Source organism: Molossus molossus, unplaced genomic scaffold, assembly GCF_014108415.1.
Source record: "Molossus molossus isolate mMolMol1 unplaced genomic scaffold, mMolMol1.p scaffold_m16_p_1, whole genome shotgun sequence".
NCBI lineage: Eukaryota > Metazoa > Chordata > Mammalia > Chiroptera > Molossidae > Molossus > Molossus molossus.
Genome location: NW_023425344.1, coordinates 183,897,912 through 183,919,773, shown reverse-complemented (window position 1 = coordinate 183,919,773; position 21,862 = coordinate 183,897,912). Strand labels below are relative to the sequence as shown.

Sequence of the window (21,862 nt, the reverse complement as noted above, 5' to 3'; positions counted from 1 at the left end):
TAAGCACATCTATCTTAGACCACTCACAAAAATTAAGTCTAAATGGATCAAAGACTTAAACATAAGACCCAATAGCATAAAACTCCAAGAAGAAAATGCTGGTGAAGAAGATCCTTAACATTTGTCTTGGCAATAATTTTCTGGATATGACACCAAAAGCACAAACAACAACAGCAAAAAATCAACAAGTGGGACTACATCAAACTTAAAAGCTTCTATATAGCAAAAAAAACAGTTAACAAAATGAAAAAGCAACCTACAGAATGAGAGAAATTTTCTGCAAACCCCTTTTTGGATGAGGGGTTAATACCCAAAACATATTAAAAAAAACTCATACAACTCAATAATAAACAAAAAGAATCCAATTAAAAAATGGACAGATGAACTGAATAGGCATTTTTTCAAAGAAGATATCCAAATGGCCAACAGGTACATGAAAAGATTCTCAGCATCAGTAATCATCAGAGAAATGCAAATAAAAACCACAATGAGCTATCACCTCACACCTGTCAGAATGGCTATAGTCAAGGAGACAAGAGACATAACTAGTGTTGGCAAGGATGTAGAGAAAAGGAAACCCTTGTACTCTGTTGGTGAGAACGTAAATTGGTTCAACCACTATGGAAAACAATACGGAGATTCTTCAAATAATTAAAAATAGATCCACCATATAATTCAGCAATTTCACTTCTGGATATATACCCACAGGACCCACAGGGAATGAAAACAAAATATTGGAGAGATGTATGTACTGCCATGTTTATTTCAGCATTATTCACAATAGCCAAGATATGGGAACAATCTAAGTGCCCATCCATGGATGAATGGATAAAGATGTGGTATGTATACATTAAATTTAATATATGCATATCACATTTATTTAATATATAAATATTAAATCCTTATTTAATATGTATATATATTAAATTTAGAAAGAGTAATGAAAAGAAAGAGAAGCTAAAATCCGTTTGCACTGCAAGATGAGATTAAGGATTTCTTGAGGAACCAAGAACAGGAGTAAGCCAGAATAAAGACAGGCCTGAGTGGGTGTCCTGAAAATGGCTGGCCTTTAGTTAATCATTAAATTTTATCAATTCTACTCTAAAAGTGTCTCTAGGATTTAACTTCTTTAATCTATGCCCACATGTACCTATATTTTTAAAGATTTTTTTTAAATTGATTTTTAGAGAGGGAGGAGGAAGAGGGGAGGGAGAGAGAGAGAGAGAGAGAGAGAGAGAAACATCAATATGACAGTGAAACATGGATCAGCTACCTCCTGCACACCCAGATCCCTGCAGTGTGGGCATTTGCCCTGACTGGGAATGGAACTGGCAACCTTTCAGTGCACGGGACGATACCCAACCAACTAAGCCACACCGGCCAGGGCAAAATCTGTAACTGGCTGTGATCAATTAATTGTAGGTACCACCACACTCAGACCAGCCATGTCCATATTGATATATATCAATTTATACACAGAAGTGAATTTCTGGAGAAGAAAATAGAATTAAATTTTTTAAGCTTATTTTCTCTGTGAAATCACTAAGTTAATTCTTAAAAATAAGGAAAAGAGCCCTGACCAGTTGGGCTCAGCGGTTAGAGTGTCGGCCTGCGGTCCAGAGAGACCCTGGTTCAGTTCCTGCTAAGGGCGTGTACCTCGGTTGCAGTTTGCCCCCGGCCCTGGTTGGCTGTGCGGGTGGCAGCCACTCGATGTGTCCCTTTCACGTCGATGTTTCTCTCTCTCTCTCTCTCTCCCACTCTGTCTGAACAAAAAATAGAAAAATGTCCTCTGGTGAGGATGAAAAGAAAAAATAAAGAAAAGAAAACAAACAAAAAATAACCTTTTGTTTGGGAGTGTTGCCTTTAGAAACTACTCAATAGCCTCTTCCAAACTTCTCAACATATGACTTCTGCACTTTTTAAATAAATATTCAGACCCTTTTCCACACCATGCAACATGGCTTCCATCTGACCCATTTTGCCCAAACAACTTTCTTAGACATTACTTCTGGTACCAAATCTAATGATCAAATTTAAAGATATTTCTCACTCCTCCTTCTTTTATCCCTATTTCAAAAAAAATTGTGAACTTTGCCTTCATTCTTGACACTTCTTTCTCTTTGGACTTTCAAGACTATACATTTTTATTTTCATTATTATCCTTCATGGTGGTCCTTTTCTGTCTTTCTTTTTTTCTTCTGATTTTTCTTTCTCCCCATTCCCAAAGCTGAGTATACCAGAAGAGCTTTATTTCTTTCTTTCAATGATATGGGTAAATTAATTTCTAAACCTCAATTTTCAAATTTAAAAAAAGGGATTAAAATTAGTATCCACCTGTTGCTGTGAAAATTTAATTAATTTCTTACAACATTCTATACAACAGTGAGTACTCAATAAATGTTAGTTGGTATTATTCTCATTGTTGTTATTTTTGTTGTCATTCCAACCAACTCCCATTATATATGGCACAGGTTTAGATACAAATAGAGATGTGCATATGGTAACATCAGGTGGTTGTGAGTCTTATCACCACAATAAGACCATGAGCTTCCTGAAAATGGGGCAGTTTTGACCTATTCTGAGTCCGCAGGCCATGATTAACCTAACTAAACCCTAACCCGGTTTAGTTAGGTCCTTAGGTCCTAACTAAACCGATTCCAGAACACACGTACCTCTGGTAAATGGAAGGCCCGAGCCCATCCCCAAGGCTTTGTCCTTGCTCTTCAGTCCTCCTGGTTCCCTCAGGATTTAATCCTTCTTCCTGTAAGCACAGGTAGAGTTGGGGTCAGTCATAGTGCCCTTCCAGGGGTAATGAGGATTGTGAGCAGCCAAAGACCCTACAGCAGGCCACACAGCAGACCAGAAAGCTCTGCAGAAACTAAACTGGCGGATTACCGTGAGCTCCAGCCCTGGGTTGTCCATGCCAGTCTCCACTGTGGACGGAGCAATGGCCTCTCTGCCACGTGTTTTCTCCTTCTCCTGTCCTCCTCAACTGAAAAAGAAATTCAGGGCCAAGACTGAAAGATTGGTCATTCTATAATGTGGGGCTAGGGAGAATTTTTAGGGCCAGTTACCCACAGGAAAAAATAAAAAAAAACAACTAAAAATCTTTACAGGTTCAATTGATTTCTTTAAGAACTGAAAATTGGAAAGATTGGGAGCATAATTTTAATATAATAAATAATGAAATATAGACTTCTATTTCCTGTTGTGAATAGGTAAGGCTGGGATTATACGACAGGAAAGAGAAACAAAGGGCAAGAGGAATTGAAATGAATCAGTGGTTCACCCATGTCCCCAGGACCTAGATTAAAAAGAACCCTGTTAGGTCCCTTACAGGAAGAGTCAGAGGCCAACTACTCCTGTTAGCCTGGGAGAGGCCCCGCTGACCTGTGCTAGGTAAGAAGAAATCAGAAAGGGAGACAGGGCTGGGAAGGCCCCAGACCCCAGAATATTGCTGAGAAGACAGATTAACAGGCTTTCAAGTTCCTGGCTATATTGTTGCACAAAAGTTGTTTTGGGAACATATAAGAGAGCTCATCACTCATTAAATAAAAGAAACCTGCACTTAGAATAGTCAGCATGAATGTTAATTATTCCAAATAAAGAAAGTTTTAAAGCAAAATGAGAGAATCAAGAAACTAAAGCAACATTTGAGCCTCACTGAAAGCAACCCTAATAGGCAAACATTCAAATTAATAAACTCATTCTGAGATATTTCTTTACTTTGCAGAAAATCTCCTTTCCCATGGAATTTGCTTGTTTGTTTTTTGTCTTAATGTGTTCTCTTCAATCATTCAATATAGAATTTCATTAAACACACATAACAGATTTTTGTTGTGTAAATTAGGGCCTTCCTGTATAGGCAGAGAACAACCTGAATTTGGTCTGAATATAATCAATTAGGAAATTTGGCAAATCATGTTCCTGCCCTCCCCAACCACCTTTTCTTACACCAGCTTGTAGGATTCCTTCTGTCTCCTCAGTGAAGGACGGAAAGAAAAATTCAGCTCCAAGTAATCCGGACTCTGAAGGGACAGACTGGCTTTCCTGTGATTGGCTCTTTTTGTCTAGGGCCCTCCCTGTCTGTGCCTGTCCTCCCCTGTAGAGGAGGAGTGCAATTCTCAAGTTAAACATTTATATATTTTAAAGACTGTTTTGCCGGGTCAGGTCTAAGAATTCTGCAGGAACCCTTAACAGGCATATCAGCAGAAGCCTTGCCCAGCATTGAACTAGGCACTGGGAAGCATGTAAAAGAAAGTAAGAGTAAGGTCTCTGCACTCAGAAAACTTTATCATTTTGTATGGGAAAGACAATTACTAGAAAGAAAGAAAGAAAAAAACAGAAAGCAGGACTGTACAGGATTCAATGTCAGACGATCACTAGGAAGTCTTTTATTAATCCGCTCAACAAATATTTATTGAATACTCACTGTTTTGGGTGCTGAAGACACAAAGACGAACAAGACATTGTCTTTGCCATGAAGGAACTTACAAATTACTAAGGGAAGACAGATGTGTCAGAAAGGTTCATGGAGTTGGTAACATTTGCCCTGAGTCTGGAAAGTCTTGAAAGGTAAGTAGGGGATCACTGATGGAGAAGGGGAGAGATTTAATAGCAGAGAGAGACACTTGAACAAAGGCACAGAGGTTTGGCCTTCCCTGACATGCTAAGAGGGCTGCAAAAAATTAGCTAAAGAATGGAGAGAATATTTTGAAGACTTAAGAAAGGACCAAAAAAAGAGAAATTAGTAAAGGAATCGTGGGGGGAATGGAGATTCCAGAAATAAGTCTGGAGATTCAGTCAAATACCAGATGGAAATGAGCTCTGTAAGCCAGGCTAAAAGTTTGGGCTTATTCTGAACAAAATTGGGAGGCGGGAGGAGGATGGACTGGAAAGATGCACATTGAGGACAAGAAGACAGGCCAGGAGACAAAAACAATAGTCCAGGTCAGACATGGTGAGTCTCTATCCAAAGCAGTAGCAGAGTTGGACAGAAGAAAACAAGTCTATAGGACTTGGTTGATTGATTGGGCATGGGGAGGATGTTTGGAAGGGGAAAGATAATTCTTCAAAATTGTTCAAAGTGATCTAGTTTCTGCCTACTCCTACCTTCCAGTAATACTTAACTGCATGTTGTTGCCCCAACACACGATGTTCCCCTGTGCCTGTGCAAGTTTGTGAATGTTGCTGTTCTGCCTTTAACACACTGCCCCTATTTATCCACATAGGAAGAACCTGAACTCACCTCCTCCCACAGACACACTGAATCTATAGCTATATATGAAACAATTTCCTCTGGGGGGAAAAAAAAACCTAAACTAAAAACTGGCAGAACAATCCCTTGACATCAGGCAAACAAGAGGGAAACCACAATGAAGTGGGTAGGAAAGGCTGAGACACAATCCTATCACAAATCTTACTCCCAGCCCTACTCATGCCCCCCACCCCTGCATGGCAACCCGCAATCAGGAAGGAACTCAAAACCTGAAGATTCTTCCTGAGGAGTGGAGGGTTTGTACTTTTAAAAGTTGCACCCCAACTTTTAGACCAGCACCTGAGAGACAGCCCCCAAACATCTGCCCTTAAAGAACAACAGGGCTCATGACCAGGAGACCTGCAGGGCTGCAGTGCACTGAGGAATATCTCTTAAAGGGCCCATGCCTTCCAAATCCATTTATGAAGCCAACATTATCCTGATACCAAACCAGACAAGGACAACACAAAAAAGAAAATTACAGGACAATATCTCTGATAAACATAGATGCAAAAATTCTCAACAAAATATTAGCAAACCAAATTCAACAATACTTTAAAAGGAGTGTGATTTATTTCAGGGATACAAAGATGGTTTAACATCTGCAAATCAATCAAAGAGTCAGAGGGACAAATTGGGTGTATACTGTTGTAAAATCTTTTTACTACATATGAGCTGTATGATAGTATTTAGACACAGAATCTGATGTTTAATAATGTATATATGGCAACCACTAAAAAACTTTAGTAGTTAAATTATCAGCCAAAAGTGGAAATTAAATTAAATTATAAAAATACTCAATCTAAAAAAGGCAGAAAAAAATAAAGAACAAATGAAACAAACAGAAAACACCTAGCAAGATGATAAATTTTAATCAAATCATGTCAATAATTATATTAAATATAAATAGTCTAAACACAACAAAAAAAATACAGAGATTGCCAGGTTGGAGCGGTTAGAGTGTCGGCCTGTGGTCTGGAGAGACCCAGGTTCGGTTCCTACTAAGAGCACGTATCGGTTGCAGTTTGTCCCCGGCCTTGGTTGGGTTGTGTGGGTGGCAGCCACTCGATGTGTCCCTTTCGCGTCGATGTTTCTCTCTCTCTCCCTCCCACTCCATCTGAACAAAATATCGAAAAATGTCCTTGGGTGAGGATTAGAAAAAAATAAAAAAATAAAAGTAAGACCCTGACCAGTTTGGCTTAGTTGACTGAGCATTACGCCATGCACTGAAAGGTTGCTGGTTCAATTCTTAGTCAAGGTTGTGGGTTTGATCCCCAGTGGGAGGCAACTGATTAATGCTGTTTCTCTCTTTCTCTTTCTCGCTACCTCTCTCCTCCCCCCTCCCTCTTCCCATCTTTCTAAAAAAATAAATAAAAACTTATTTTTTTTAAAAAAGTTAATGAGCTAGTATATTAAAAAATAAAAAAAATAAAAGCAACCTGATTGCTGTGGCTCAGTGGTTGAGTGTTGACCCATACATCAAGAGGTTGCCAGTTCCATTCCCAGTCAGGGCACATGCCTGGGTTGTGGGCCCGATCCACAGTGGAGGGCGTGCAGGAGACAGCCAATCGATGTTCTTGCTCATCAATGTTTCTCTCTCTCTCTCCCTCTCCCTTCCTCTTTCTCTCTAAAATCAATAAAGAAAAAAATATATTTTTTAAAAGCAAGACCCAATAGTATGCTATCTGTAAGGAACTTATTTTAAATATAAAAACATAAAAGTAAAAGGATGGAAAATGAGATTTCACAGAAACACCAAAAAATAAATTTAAAAAGCTGGAGAATCAATATTAATATTAGAAAATGTAGGCTTAAGGAAAAAGAATATTACTAAAGGTAAAGAGAAATACTACATTAATGGAAAGGAGTGAATTCACCAAAAATAATTAACAATCCTAAACCTATCTGGACTAAACAATGTAACTGCAAAGGATATAAGGCAAAAACAGATAAAATTGAAAGGATAAATAGACAAATACACAATTATGTTTAGAGAGTTTAATATTCTTCTCTCAGTAATTGATAGAACAAGGAGACAGAAAATACATGAGGAAATAGAAGACCTAAACATACTATTAATTTACTTCAGCTAAATGACATCTTTGAAACATTTCATCCAACAAGAGCAGAATATACATTGACTTTAGGTATATACAGAACATTCACCAAGATAGACCATATTCTGGGCCAAAACAAACAAGCAACTTAGAATATTTAAAATACTTCAAATTAAACAAAATATACTCTAAAGCAATAAAGATATTAAGCTAGGAATCATGAACAAAAAGATGTTTTGAAAGTCCCTAAATGTTTGGAAATTAAACAAGATATTTATAAATAACCCGAGTCAAAGAAGTCATAAGGGAAATTAGAAAATATTTTAGTTGAGTAGAAATGAAATAAAAATTTATGAGATGCAACTGAAACCATACTTTTTTTTTTTTTTTTTAGAGGTCTAAGACAGAAGACACGCTCTAAGGAAAAGACCTAAATAGCTTTGAACACGAGGATCTTTCTGACACCCTTGACATCTTCCCACATTTGCCCCCTCCTTGAGCTTTAGGAAGGTCTTGACACTGGTTGGGTCCGCCAGTGTTAATGCAGTGAGTGCTAATGTCATTTAGCTACCTCTGGGGAAACTACTGAAAATGTGTTTAAAATGACACTAAGTGTGGGTTAAAGCTAGGTACAGAGCTTAGAATTAAGGCCTTTGTTCTCTCTGACCAGAGGAATGTTCCTTGAGGAAATTATATTAAGAGGAAAGGCAGAGAACCAACAAACTGAAAATTTCAACTTTCTCATCATTGGCTGAGCTTATGTTGAATGGATATATTACATTATATTATTATTTGCTAAGCAAGAGCACAGATTTTGAAAGTATCCTTCCAAAAGGATGATGGAAAAACTCGAAGTACCAAGGAGAAGTGCTTGGACGCCCTCCTGTTCCTCCCGTGCTGTTTCATCTTGCCTTGGCGCCAGCCAGAGTCATATAACAGCTGTTATCTGGGGGTGTGGAGAAGATTATCTTGTAGAGTCATACAGATTTTTAGAGCAAAATGGACCTTTAACATCTTCCAGCTAGCCACAACAGCACTGACTGCAGGTATCGTTAAGTCATCGGGCTGCAGGCAGTTTACCTGATGGGCATGGCGTGAGGACTTTGTGCTCTGCTGATCATGCGCTCAGGCCCTCAGTAAACCCAACGGCCTACTGCACACCTCCCACTTTATGGAGATGATGTTCAGTCCCTCTCTCTAACCCTGACCTTGAGAAGTCTCCACCCACACTCCTGTCTTCCCAGGAACCTGACCCACTGATGTCTCAGCACCAATATGTTCTAAACAAGAACTTTCTGTTATCTTCTCAAATGCCACCTCCTCCCCTAGGTAAACCATTTCTTATAGTTACTTCTCTCTTTCTTTCTCACACACACACACACACACACACACACACACACACACACACCTGCCCAATGGCATCTTCCCTCGCTTGGCTGTGTATTGGAGTTAAGTACATTTTAAAGCTAGGTATAGAGTTTGTGTTAGAGTTAAGGCCTTTGTTCCTGCTCACCAGAGGGGAAGTTTCTTGAGGAAGGAGAAAAAAAAAAAGACATGGATAAACTAGGATGCAAAAAGAAGCATTTAAAGATACATTTCTTCAAATGTCAAAATTTTGGACTGGTTTGACCCTGAATACCAAGCTATTTGTACTACTGGGGGCAGTTAAAATGGTTTAAAGGGGTGGTGATGACAAATGTTTTCCAAGAATGCCATTATTTTTATGATGCCCTAGGTATCCAATTATGGTTTATTTTTTGAAATGTTTACCATTTCTCATGGAATCCTGATGCTTTTTGAATTTTGCCTTCAAGAAGCTTAAGGTCTTTTTCTCTCTAGCTTTGTCTCATGCAGGTTCATTTTAGAGTAGTGAGACACTGAACATGTGAAAAGTGTGGAAATAGAGAAGGGAGGTGAGAAATGTCCTTCCATACTGCAGCACTGGGCTTACCAATTCAGTGACTGTGTGCTAGACAACCTGCTTAAAATCCCAATAGAATGAGCAATCAAATGATATCTGACCACAGAAAGCAGAGTGAGAATAAGTCCTAAGGAGTCATAACCTGTCTGCTCTGCCACTGGGGATTTCTATCTTCTTTCCTGCCCTCTGCTTTTACATCCTACTGTTACCTTCAATGTATCTCTGACTCACCCTCCCTCCCTCTTTTCTCTGTCTCTCCCTCAAACCCCTTCCTCTCCATTTCCCATTTCTCCTTCTATTTAACTTTGCAGTGCTCCACTTGAGTAGGTTGTGATAGAGAGAGCTCTGGGAAAATAGGTTCCAGAATGCCTGTGGGGGCCACTTTGGTCCTTGCAGAGCAGAACTGGTGATGGAGGCTGACAGTGCTAAGGGCCTGTGTGTCAGGGAGCAGGTGGGTGAGCAGTCTCAGCTTTGTGATGGGAATGGATGAGGCTTGTGTTCCAGAGACTTAGCATTAACCACCACCTCTCGCAATTAGTCACACCATGGATAGAATCTTTATTCTCTATTTGTTGAACTTCTTAGGAGACTTTTGACTTGGGTTCTAATTAGAAAAGCCTGACCTTTAGTATTTCTTATTGATTTATAGTTGGCTAATTATTTTCCATGGCTATCTTGCTAGGTGGAAAAAGTCTAAAAAAGTTGATGTTGGTGCCTCACTCCTGACCCTCTCCATAGATGCTCTAACTACATCCCATTGGCAGAAGTCTACTGTTGTTTGAGAAACAAGTGATAAGGAATTAATTTTATTAATTTTATTTGTTATTAGGCATTTCAGGGTTTATCTCTCCTGGATTTTTTTAAATTTTTTTATTTTTTACTTTCAAAGCAGGATTGGAAAGATTTGGAATCAGACACTCCATGGGCACAGTGACCTCATCCCCAAACAATTAAATTAGAACAAAAGCGAAAGGGAAAACAAAAACATTTGTATAAATGGTAAGGTACTCTTATAAAAATGAATAGCTAAAATGTTAGTTCCTAACATAAATCCTTTGCTTTTTTAAAGCTATATTGTTCACTTATTGTATTTCAGTCACTGAAATGCATTTCACACATTTTCTCATTTATTCCTGACCATACACCTTTGAGGAAGGTACTGTTGCTATCCCAGTTTTCCAGACCAGGACACTCAGGCTTAAAGAGATGAAACAATTTGCCAAAGACCAAAGTGAGCAAAGTGAACTAAGTCTGAGCCCCCAGAGTCCTTGCTGTTACCACAACTCTCTACTGCTCATCCTGGCCCAGCCTCCTATGCCTCTCTTCCCTCTACCTGTTCTCATAATACCCAACCTTTAAGATCCAACTCAGACAACTTCCTCTTTTTCTGAAAGCCTTTGGACTCCATTTCAGCCTCCAATGAATTCACTGTCCTCTTTTATTGACTGAGCTACTCATGTCAATCATGAGGCATCTTTTATAATTTTCTCTACTATTGCTATTTGTCACAATGTTGTCAAATTGTATTCTGGAGGAAAAAAGTTTGTATAAAAGTAGCAGTACAATTCATCATTGAAAATTATGGGTTGTTTTTGTTTGTTTTTTTAGAAAATTATCTCGATTGACTTTTTGGCTTTCAAGCTCTGCTAGAGCAGAGACCCTAGCCCTAGCACATAGAAATTGTGCAAAAATTATTTGTTGAGCCCTGGCCAGTTTGGCTCAACTGTTAGAGCGTCCTCCCGCGGTCCAGAGAGACCCAGGTTCGGTTCCTGCTAGGGGCATGTACCTCAGTTGCAGTTTGTCCCCGGCCCTGGTTGGGTTGTGTGGGTGGCAACCACTCAATGTGTCCCTTTCACATCGATGTTTCTTTCTCTGTCTTTCTCTTCCTCTCTTTCCCTCCCATTCTGTCTGAGCAAAAAATGGAAAAATGTCCTTGGGTGAGAATAAAAAAAAAATTGTTGAAAAAACAAACTCCTAGGTATGTGCCCAGATATCTGGAGCAGAGGAAAGAGAATGTTATTTGAGAAGTGTATAGCTCTAAAAGAAAAACACTCCATGCCATGGCAAGTGAATGTCACCTGCCTGGGAGGCCTCTCTTAAGCTTGGCACCCAGGCACCATGGGCCCAGCCTGGACATTGATGAGGTTTTGTCAAACTCTATGTCAGAGCACTGAATGGGCTCATTAAAATTTGACAAAGGGCTACAGGGAGAAGGAGAAAAATGCTCACAGAAACCATCTCTGAGCATAGTCATCAATGAACTCAATTATTCATAATAATAGTTAACCTTTATAGAGCACTTACTTGGTGCAAAACTCTGAGCCAAGGGCCTGTCATGCATTATTTTACCCTATGAGTTAATTACTGCTTATTTAAGGCCATAGTTTACAAAAGCTGGGGCTTAGAGAAGTTAAGCAACTTGCCCAACTGCTGTTAAGTGGAAAGCTTAGATATGAATCCAGACAGCTGGGTATTTTCTCAAGAGGAGTCTCAGAACCCCCAGTGGTAGGTACCAAACTTGGCCCCTGGCTCCCCTAAAGCCCCAGAGGGCGCTGATGGGGCACTGCACAGTTTGGGGACTGATTCAGCCCCTCAGTTCATATCTCCTCAGGAAGCTGCTCTAGTGTCTGGAAAAGCCTTCTGCAAGCAGTGTTGCAAATAAGATAAGTGTAATTCTGCATTCTACTGAAATGAATTAAGATAACTCTAATAATAGGGAAGGGCCACCAGGCTGGCCCCAGCTTTGAAGTCTACAAATGCCGCCTATGATTCAGTCCACAATCTGCATTTTCAAGAACTTTTCCAGGCAGATGTTCTCCTGACTCTGTGGCCTAAGGAGTGGAACCTGCCTGCAAGAAAGATGGGATGGGGTGGTTGCTTCACTCCTCTCCCTTCTACCTCCACAGGCAACCCCAATCTGATCATTTCCAGGGAAATCACTGTCCATATCCTGTTTTTGAGAGTAGGGAAAGGAAATGGGGTCCAACCTGGGTCAGCCGGGAACATAAAGAGAAGGGGTCATGCCTGAGACATGTAATGAAAAAAGACAGCACAGATAAATGAAAAACCAAGAGAGAGTCTTTGGAGCTGAAGCCCTGTTTTTCTTTTCCCTTTTCTCAATCCTCTGTCTTCCTCTCTCTGACCTGATCAAAACCTTTCTTCAGGAAAAGATCCGAGATCAGCTGCTTCACTGGGAATAGTCAGGAAGTACTCATGTGGTTTCTGTGCCCTGTTTAGGGCTTTTAAGAATCAGTGAGCAAATCAGAGAGCTAGGCTTTGTCTTGTTCAGGATTAATTCTCCAGTGCCTAGATTAGTACCTGGCTCCTTAATTTTGTTGAATAAATAAATGTTGGAATCCAGGGAGTTCTTTTGGGACCCTAAAAACGCACACCTCTTGGCCCTGGGGTGTGAACCGTGGGCCCCAGGTGCTGGACAGAGCTTCCAGCCTCAGCCTTGGACATCCACTTCCTGGGATGCAGCGTCTCCTAGTGGAAGTCTAGAGTTGCTGCCTCGTCCCTAGATGCCTCCAAACATGAGCCCCTCTGCCACTACCCCAGATCTCCATCTTCTCATTCTCAAAACCTCAATGTCACCCTTATCGATGAGGCCCAGTAGACTTGAGCAGGTCCCTTCTAGTAACCCCAAGTACTCACAAGATGAACAAAAAAGGACTCTATTAGAGCCAGGTAGTTACCGTAGGTGAGAGCAGCACTTCTCAAACTAAAGTGCAGATGAATAATGTGGGAAAGTTAATAAATTGCAGTTGTCATCTTCAGGGTTTTCCCCTTGAAGGTTTCCCTGCCTCTTTCCTAGTGCTGAGACCTAAAGAAGAGCTTAGACTTCAAGTTGGAAGGGGTGGGGGAAAGGACCACATTCCCAGAATCAGAAACTACAAAAGGTGAGTTTAAAGCAAGAGGTCAAGGAGAAAAGTGTTGTTTTGTTTGTTTGTTTGTTTGTTTGTTTTTTTAAAGGAACCAGACTGCCACGTGTGAAGGTGCCTGGAGTCTTGGAAGCTTGACTACCCTACGTTCTCCTACAAATGGACCTTGAGAGCTTGTTTGGAGGTTCTAGCAGGGGAGCGCAGCTACTCGTATACCCTTGACCGAAGACCGGTCCGCGACCTCTCCTCTGGGGGGAAGGTCGTCCTCTTCAACTGAGTGCTCAGCCTCTCAGCTTTGGGAAGAGGGTATTGTGTGACTGCTCAGAGAGGGTGTTCCAGAGCAGCAAGTGAAGTCATCCAAAGTCAGGGTCACTAGCTCTCAGCTTTGCCAACCCAGAAACTCCTTTTATCAGTGCACACAGAGATAAGGAGATTCAAGGGAAATTAATCATACCAACCAAATTCTGAAGAATGTTAATAAAAGACCAGTAATAAGAACAACTGAGCTTGTTCAGAACAATGGATAACTGTATACCTGCCAAGAATGTCAGCATCAGAAGTGCAGGAGAACACCTTCCCCTTCTATTCCTCTTCCTACAACCAGGAACTTTCTGTTTAGCTTTCTTTAGAGCATTCCTGCCCTCAGAATATATCTCAGTCACCTTAGATGAATGTGAATGGCTAGAGTGGGTTATCTCAAGTAGTGCATGTTTGTGGGTTTTATTTTCTTGGTTGGCTGTTTTTACTTGTTAGGGGGACTAACAGAGTTTGGGAGCAGCTCATCACCCAGTATTGAAGCAGGTGCAGGAAAAGAATGGGAGGATGGTGGCAGGGCCATCAAGGTAAAAAACAGAACTTTTCCCTGCTTCCCACCCTGACACCTCATTCCAGCCTGTGGATTTAAAAAGCTTCAGTGTAGTTATTTGGTAAGGGGTCAAAGAAATGAAAGTTGTCACATTTCTGCTGGCTAGTTCTGTATATATATATATATATATATATATATATATATATATATATATATAGAGAGAGAGAGAGAGAGAGAGAGAGAGAGAGAGAGATATGGGCAGTTTCTCGGGCTCACCTTCCCCCATTCTGTTCTCTCATGGTCTGAGCTGTCCCGTTGTGTAGCTTTAAACTCATCACATTTAGGAAACTGGCAGTGGGGAGACCCAAGAAAATCACAGCCTTCAACAGTGTCTTGCTCTTACACACTGTTCTGTCTTTGCTGCTTTGCTGATAAATCGTCGGTAAAGGGGTACAACCCTACTGCAATGTCCATCTCTTTCAGGAACGCTTCCTAACTAGCTTTGCCCCCCGCCCCACCCAGGTTCCCTGGGAGCAGCTGGAGAGGCTCATTCCTCACTAAATCCTACCTCATTCCCTCCTGGACAGTTATAGAGCTGCTGTCAGCCACCTGAGAGCCAAATCTAAAACTTCGATTTTGCCTGATGCCAAATGACAGGGCTAAATTTGCTGAGTTTGGATTTAACTGCTGGTAAAACAAACAAATAAAAGTTGCTTTAAACATGAGGCAGATTAGGAAAAAATCCACAAGGAGGAAACACCTTCTCACCTAGGAGGTCGTTGAGATGGAGGCCACAAACTCATTGTGACTACGGAAATCGGCCTCTCCAGAGCCGTCATCTTTTCCACTTCTCACAGTGTATTGTCTACTCTGCACTCTTCTAACCCTTAATAAATGTTTGCACGTTGTTCTTATAACCCCTGCACCCCAAAGGATTGAAGTTTTAGCCAGCGTCGCTAAAACAATCATGCAACAGGAAGCACGAAGGTCAGCTTATCCACTTGGCAGATGTACAGTAGAAAGAGAAGTAAAGCCCCAGTTAGTTTGTTGTTTTACCGCTTTATAATTTGGGTTAGTTTGTTGTTTTGCCACTTTATAATTTGGGTTATAGTCTAAAGTCAAGTAGCAAATGGGGAACAATCAGAGAGAAATGTGAAATGTAGCCTCCAGAGTCTAAAAGGACGCCCTTGCCGTGCCATTGTTCCCACAATGCCGTGACTCGGATTCGAACCGAGGTTGCTGCGGCCACAACGCAGAGTACTAACCACTATACGATCACGGCGAGCTACCGGGACGCCACGAGGAAGAGGTCGCCGAGTGCTGTCCTCGTCGATAGGGCCGCGATTCTGGTCTTCCAAAGTTGACCATTGTCAGTCAGGCGCTTCTGGTCTTCGCGTTGACCCTGTAGCAGAGGTACCGGCGCGTGGACGCCCCACCGAAGTCTCTGCTGGTCGTCCGCACAGACCGTAAAAGAAAGGACATGACAGTGCTTTGCAAACTAAAGGACTACAGTGAGGCCAGGCCGACATAGCCTGTAGGAATGTGAGGCCTCGGAGTCGTCCAAACGGTGGCCCTAGGTCCCTCTCACGCCCACACTACCGTGGCGCTCACGGTGCTTGAACGTGCTACTGTTCGGAATGGGTCTGTCACTTAAATTCTATAAGAAAATCAGTTCCGACCCATCCCCGCAACTTCCTTTGAGGTGTAGGGAAGTGGAAGCTAGAATGCCACCTCGCTGCAGGTGAAGCGCGGAATCCGGTCTGCAGAAGAGTGGAGCTGAATTCAAGAAAGCAAGGAGACTAGTGCGCCTGCGTATACTCGGGAACAGCACTGTTGGAGATGGGCGGGGAAAAAACGATGACAGATCAATGACGTGTTAAGGGGCGGGACTATTAACACAGAAGATCTCAGGAGACGCCGCGGCGCTTCAGGCCCTGAGTAGCTCGCCGTGATCGTATAGTGGTTAGTACTCTGCGTTGTGGCCGCAGCAACCTCGGTTCGAATCCGAGTCACGGCATTGCGTCAAGCAATGACACGGCAGGGGGTCAGTGTTTTATAACTCTTTTCTCTCGAATCCTTAACAGTATTCTGGGAAGTGAATCCCAATAACCTTGTGACACCGGCAAACGATGCCTTCGCCAATTCTGCCTAAATAGGATTTCTGACAAATATAGGCTTCTAATTAGTTACGTCGGATCTATACGTGTTGCCGTTTTTGGTTACAAAACACAAAGCACTTCCAAGAGTGTGTGTAACCAGATATGTACGAATTTCCATGGCAGCGCTGGAAGCGGACTCCCAATAGTAGGAAGAGTAGGCATCGTTGAGCAGTTCTTTGAAGTAGCTCTTGAAGGCAAAAAGGAAATTTGTCAATCAACCAAGATCATCTCTTGTCCAAAGCCTTAAAGAACTATCGTGATTCCTCTTTGTAAATTTTCTCTCTTCCCCACTCCCACGACGCCCAGTGACTCTGCCCAGACAGGTAGGCGCTTCTCAAGGATCTGTAAGTGAATGAATGCAGGAAATTGGGGAAATGGGAAACGACACTGAGGGAGGGCAAAGAGATCACAGGAAATGGATGAATTTCTTGCAGTCAGGAGGGTGGGAGTGAGAGGTGGAGCGGTCAAATGATTCAATTCGTGTTTAGCAAGAATTCTATAGGGTATGGGGAAGTGATTTGAGCAGATGACATTGGAGAGACGGGTGGTCATTGTGGATTCACTTTTCAGAACAAGAGGCACGTTCTCAATTTAACAGAAAGCCACTGCCTACTGTGGACTCTGCCTGGTTCTAAGCGCCGTGGGGGCGGGAGCACTGATGGACAAGAAAAACCCGGCCCATGCCCTGCTGCCGCCCAGGGACACAACAGAGGTGGATATCGGGTCCGGAGGGAGAACTGCGGAGGGAGGAATCCAGGCCGTCGGGGAAGTTTGGAGGAGCTGCAAGGAAATGAGTGTTTAGGAGTAGGAGAACGACAGGATGAGATTTGTAAATCGAGTCGCTTCTATGTGGCTAGCTGGGTTGTGGGGACGTCCATATCCTCCGCAGAGGCGGCGTTGAGTCACTACTGGGGGAATTAGCTGGGAAGAGTACCCCTAAGGAGCCCCAGCAGGCCCAGGGTCGCTGGAAGGGTCTCCCGGGCTCAGAAGATGGGCGTCCTCCAAGGAATGGGAGTTACACAGCTTGTGAACACTCTGATTTCTGGCCAGTCTCGAACCTGGAGGTCCAAATAGTCCCCTCTAAACTCCTACCTCTCACATGGAACACACCCTTCCCACTGCATCATCACCATCACCCGCCGATAAAGGACCCAAACACGAGAGAACCAAAGCAACTGGAGTGAGCGAAATACGCCTGCGCATTCCTAGACCCCGCCTTAGGCTGGAACCCCGCCCTATAGGCGGGACTTTTAATGACGTGCAGGCTGGGAAGGCCTATAACTATTGAAAAGCATAATCAAAAGGACCTAGTCCCAAGGCTCCGGTAGCTCGCCGTGATCGTATAGTGGTTAGTACTCTGCGTTGTGGCCGCAGCAACCTCGGTTCGAATCCGAGTCACGGCATTGTGGGAACAATGGCACGGCAAGGGGCCTGTATTTTAAATTTTACTCTTTCCCTGTCGATGTGTTTTGCATATATCATAAATCACTTTACTTGAAATAAACCATTATATCTCCCTACCTTGAATGTTGAGCCACCTCTAAGATAGCCACCTCTAGTGATTTTGATTTAACTCTTCAGTTTCAGATCAAACAATTCAAAATAGATATCTAAATCATTCTCTTACACCAGCAAAACAGCGCCCCCGTGACCTTGCGATTTTTTTCCTCTTCATGCATTTTTTAAAAATTGTGTGGTTGTTTTTCAAGTAGAGAGTTCATGTGCACAAGTCCAGTGAACGGTGAGTCTCCTCATTCTTCACCCCCTCCACCAATTACTGCCAGTTTCCAGTATATCTTTCAATGACACTCCTTGTGTAAACGTATGTGTGTGTGTGTGTGTGTGTGTGTGTGTGTGTGTGTGTGTATTCCCCTTTGCAAAATACAAATGACAGCTTTCCTTCCTCCCCTTCACCCCCAGAAGTCAGAACTTGAGGTGATGGATTTGCACTGATAGGCAATCTCCCTTTACAGGGAAGAACAGTACACATACTCTCCACCTACCCTGATTCTGTCCGTTTTTCTCCCTAGGCCCTGGCTCCTGGCTGGGGAGGGTGGGAGATGTTTGGGTTGGTAAGAGAGGGGAAAGGGATTCATTACTGTGCCCATAAAAACCTTTGGATGGGAGCCTAGGCTCTGTTGGGAAGCAGACCTATTTTGATTTCAGGTTGGAAGGCCAGGGAAGCATCCTGGGTTTAGAACTGGGAAGAGGGACTTGACTTGTTTATCCACTTGAAGACCCTCTATTTCTGTCTCTCCCTAATCTTATTGTCAGAATCTAACTTAAGTCACAAATCAGTGAAGTTAGAAAATTCAAGTTCATTGAAGGCAGAACACTTACTATGTTTGTGTTCCAAGCATATATCTTCTTCATAAATATTTGAACAGAGGTTTCTTATGGAGTCTATAAATGAGTGAAGTAGCCTAGTTTGTTTTTGTTTTTTTGTTTTTGGTTGTATCTTGAGTGGTATTCTTTCAACACAGAACTATGTTATTTTCATATCAGACAAATAGAAAACTTGGCCCAAACAAAACTCCACCTACATCCAGCATCTCAAAGAACAAAGTGCATATGTAAATGTACTAGGATGTTAGTCCTCTCAAGGTTGTGGACAGAGATGTGCCCAAGGCAAGGCAGGAACCAGACTTAGAAGAAGGCAAAACCCAGAAGGGATCAGAGCTCAGGACAGAATAAGCATCCAAAGTCAGGTGCAAACAGAAGTGATGACACCCCCACTCAGTCAGTACCCAATAAGAAAAGTGAACGCTAAGCACTAGGCCTTGGGACATGCATAAATTTAGGAGGTTAAGGGAGAAAGAGAGGATGTGGCCTGAGAGAAAGGAGGAGAACCAAAACAGTATCATTTTAAGAAAAGTTTTGGAGAAGATTTCAAGCATAGAGGAGGTCAGCAAATTCAGATGCTGCAAAGAAGAAGGAGGAATGAGACAAAATAACTGGGTTTGACACTTTGAAATCATTGTTGACTTTTAAAACCTTCCTTGAGAACAACTGGATAATGTGTATCAAGAATGAGAGAAAAAAAAAAGTATATTCTTTGCCCCAATAATTCCACTTTTGGGAATTTTGCCAAAAAAAATAATCCTAAACTTGGAAAAGTTATCTACATAAAGATGTTTTTTATAGAGTTATTTAGAAGGGAGGAGAGTGGAAATAGCCTAAATGCTCGACAAATAAAGTTCTGAACTAAACTAAGGTATGTTCCTTTAGTAATATATTAAATAGTCATTTTTAAAGTATAAAGTCAATGTTTAAATATAATTTCCAACTAAAAAGAGTAAGATTCCCTTAAAGAAGTGACTGGTAACAGGTCTTCAGTAGGGGAAGTACAAGTTGAATCTGGAATATCTTGTGTAAGAAAGCAAGTAAGTACTTAAAGATTGATAGGACCAAGTTAAAAGGACACAGAAGCCTTCTGAAAAAGCTCCTATTGGACAATTTTGGGGCAATTTGAGCATCACAAAGAATACTGTTGTTAATGGATTATATCATACTGAATTTAAAAAAGAATTTTTGAGACCATGGGGAGAGAGGGAGAAAGAAGAAAGAGGAGGAGGAGAGGGAAGAGGAGGAATTCTTTACAGAAGAATTCCAGATAATAAACAGAGAAGAAATGACAGAATTAGAAAGTCACCATTTTATAATCCCCAGTATACTAACAAATGCAAGTATAGATCATCATGGAAGCTAAAACCACTGGGTAAAACATTGTTGGGAGCAAATAGTTAAAAGGTCTTAGGAAATCACACCAGAACTTACTTTAACTTGTAAAGTAGAGAGATCTGATGAACTCCAACTTAACCAAGTGATAAAGCCTAGCACCACCAATAAATGACAAATGTGCACTGTTGGCCTCCCTGTGTGACACACCATCCACTATGCAGTGGTCTTTTCAAAACTGAAAAGTCTTTTCAAAAATGTTTAACCTAAATCTAGTCATGAAGAAACTATGCAAAAAGCCAGAATTGTGGAACACTCTACATGACAACTACTTTGGACACTTCAAAACAATCAATGGTGGGGCAGGGGGGGGGAGGGGGGACGACAAACTAGCAACAATAAAATGGGAAACTGTTCAAGATTAAAAAGACTAAAGAAAGAAACTTAAACAAATTCAATGAGGGAACCTTGATTAAATCTTGAATCAGGAGATCATATATATGGTTTTGGAGGAAAAATGGAAAAAAATCAGTATAGACTGTATAATAAACAATATTATTGTGATAATGGTCTTATGGCCCTGTAGAAGAATTCCTTATTCCTAGGACATGGCTGCTGAAGTATTTAGAACTGAATTGTCATGATATTTGTAACTTGTAATCAAATGGTTAAGAAAAATTAAAAAAAAGAAAAAAGGATAAAGCAAACATGGCTTATTAAAAAAGAGTGTATCTAGGGAAAGGGTATACAGATGTCCAATGTACTTTCTTTGCGCTTTTCTGTAGGTTTGAAATTTTTTGAAAAATGAGTTGGAAGAAAATAAAACATAACAAAAATGGGAAAATTATGCAATGTTAAGTAAAACATAAGAACATAAAACTGTGTATACCACAATTATAGCTCTATAAAATAAGAACAAGAGAAATGTTCTTTATTCATTTCAACATTTGTTAAGCTCCTGCCACATGACAGGCTCTGCACTAAGTGAGGGGAACACTTTGTTCCCCTTCGGAAGACTGATTTTATGGTGTCATACTTAACGTGTTTAACATGCAAGACTTTGGATCTGGCCAATACCACCCAAGTCTCAGAAGACCCTTGCTGTGATAGCTCACCTCAGTATCTTTGGTTCTTAGCAAGCTGCCTGGCTCCATGAGGCTCTCACTCTTGTGGGGAAGCAAACTGCATTAACAGATAATTTAATTTAAATACACATAAGCATTTTAATTATCATTTAAACTCTACCTTTATGGTATCCTACCCCCTCCTCATCTAACTTTATTTCCTATTCCTCCCTACTATGAATCCTCCCCTTCTTTATGGCATTCTGATTCCCACCTCAATGCCTTCGCTCAGCTAATGCTGACCTCCTAGCTTGGAATGACCTCTCACTCCCTTGCTTCACCTGTTCAAATCCTACCCAGCTCAGGTCTATTTTTACAATGTGCACATGTTATTTCCCCTATTATAGTTCATGAAGCCAGGTGCAATTTAGATATTTCTGTATTTCCTACAGCCCTGCTAGTCAGTGTGATGGGAAAACCAGCCGCATCTGTATCCATTGGGAATCTGTTAGAACTACAGTCTGGGACCCTGTCCAGCTACACCTACAGAATTAGAAACACCAATTGAACAAGTTCCTTGGGAGATTCATGTTCACATTAAAGTTTGAGAAGCACTGTCCTATAACACCAACTATAATATGCATAAAGCAGAAGCTCAAAATTTTATTTTGAGACCTTAGGCCCTGGGAATCCTAGGGGATTCTTAGTTTTGTCATCCCATCTTTTTCTACCCTCCCATCTTTGAGTCCCCTTCCCTTTGGGGCCTCACTGGTTCTTTGCTCCCTCAGAAGGTAGAAAGGAGCCTAAGAGTGAGGGAGACACTGAGGCAGTGCCCAGGGGGTGATGGTGAGGTGCAGCTGCTACCTCCCCAGCAGAGCCAAAAGCAAATGTTGGCGTCTGCTTCAGGGCTACACCATTTCGGGGGGCTGGGGGGATTAGCTTTACTTCTAAGACAAAAATTCCTATTGCTTCAGCATCCGAGCCTCGGGATGAGACGTATGTGATAGACAACATTGGAACTGTTTCTAGACTTGATTTAT

The 21,862-nt window shown here is 41.6% G+C and overlaps 1 protein-coding gene and 3 non-coding genes across 4 annotated transcripts in view; 2 read left to right on the top strand and 2 right to left on the bottom strand.

Annotated features, from left to right (window-relative positions):
- SLC28A2 (solute carrier family 28 member 2) overlaps positions 1 to 3,293 on the bottom strand; it is a 35,905-nt gene extending 32,612 nt beyond the window's left edge. Inside the window, exons 1-3 of the mRNA XM_036248851.1 lie at positions 3,290 to 3,293; positions 2,896 to 2,984; positions 2,673 to 2,761 (exon numbers count right to left, since the gene is read on the bottom strand). Coding sequence (XP_036104744.1) covers positions 2,673 to 2,761; positions 2,896 to 2,984; positions 3,290 to 3,293 — 182 coding nt within the window. The remainder of the gene's footprint in view (positions 1 to 2,672; positions 2,762 to 2,895; positions 2,985 to 3,289) is intronic.
- Positions 3,294 to 15,131: 11,838 nt separating this feature from the next.
- Positions 15,132 to 15,203, bottom strand: TRNAH-GUG. Its single transcript has one exon. It is a non-coding gene; the product is annotated as a tRNA-His (tRNA).
- Positions 15,204 to 15,866: 663 nt separating this feature from the next.
- On the top strand, positions 15,867 to 15,938 carry TRNAH-GUG. Its single transcript has one exon. It is a non-coding gene; the product is annotated as a tRNA-His (tRNA).
- Positions 15,939 to 17,411: 1,473 nt separating this feature from the next.
- On the top strand, positions 17,412 to 17,483 carry TRNAH-GUG. Its single transcript has one exon. It is a non-coding gene; the product is annotated as a tRNA-His (tRNA).
- The last annotated feature ends 4,379 nt before the right edge of the window (positions 17,484 to 21,862 follow it).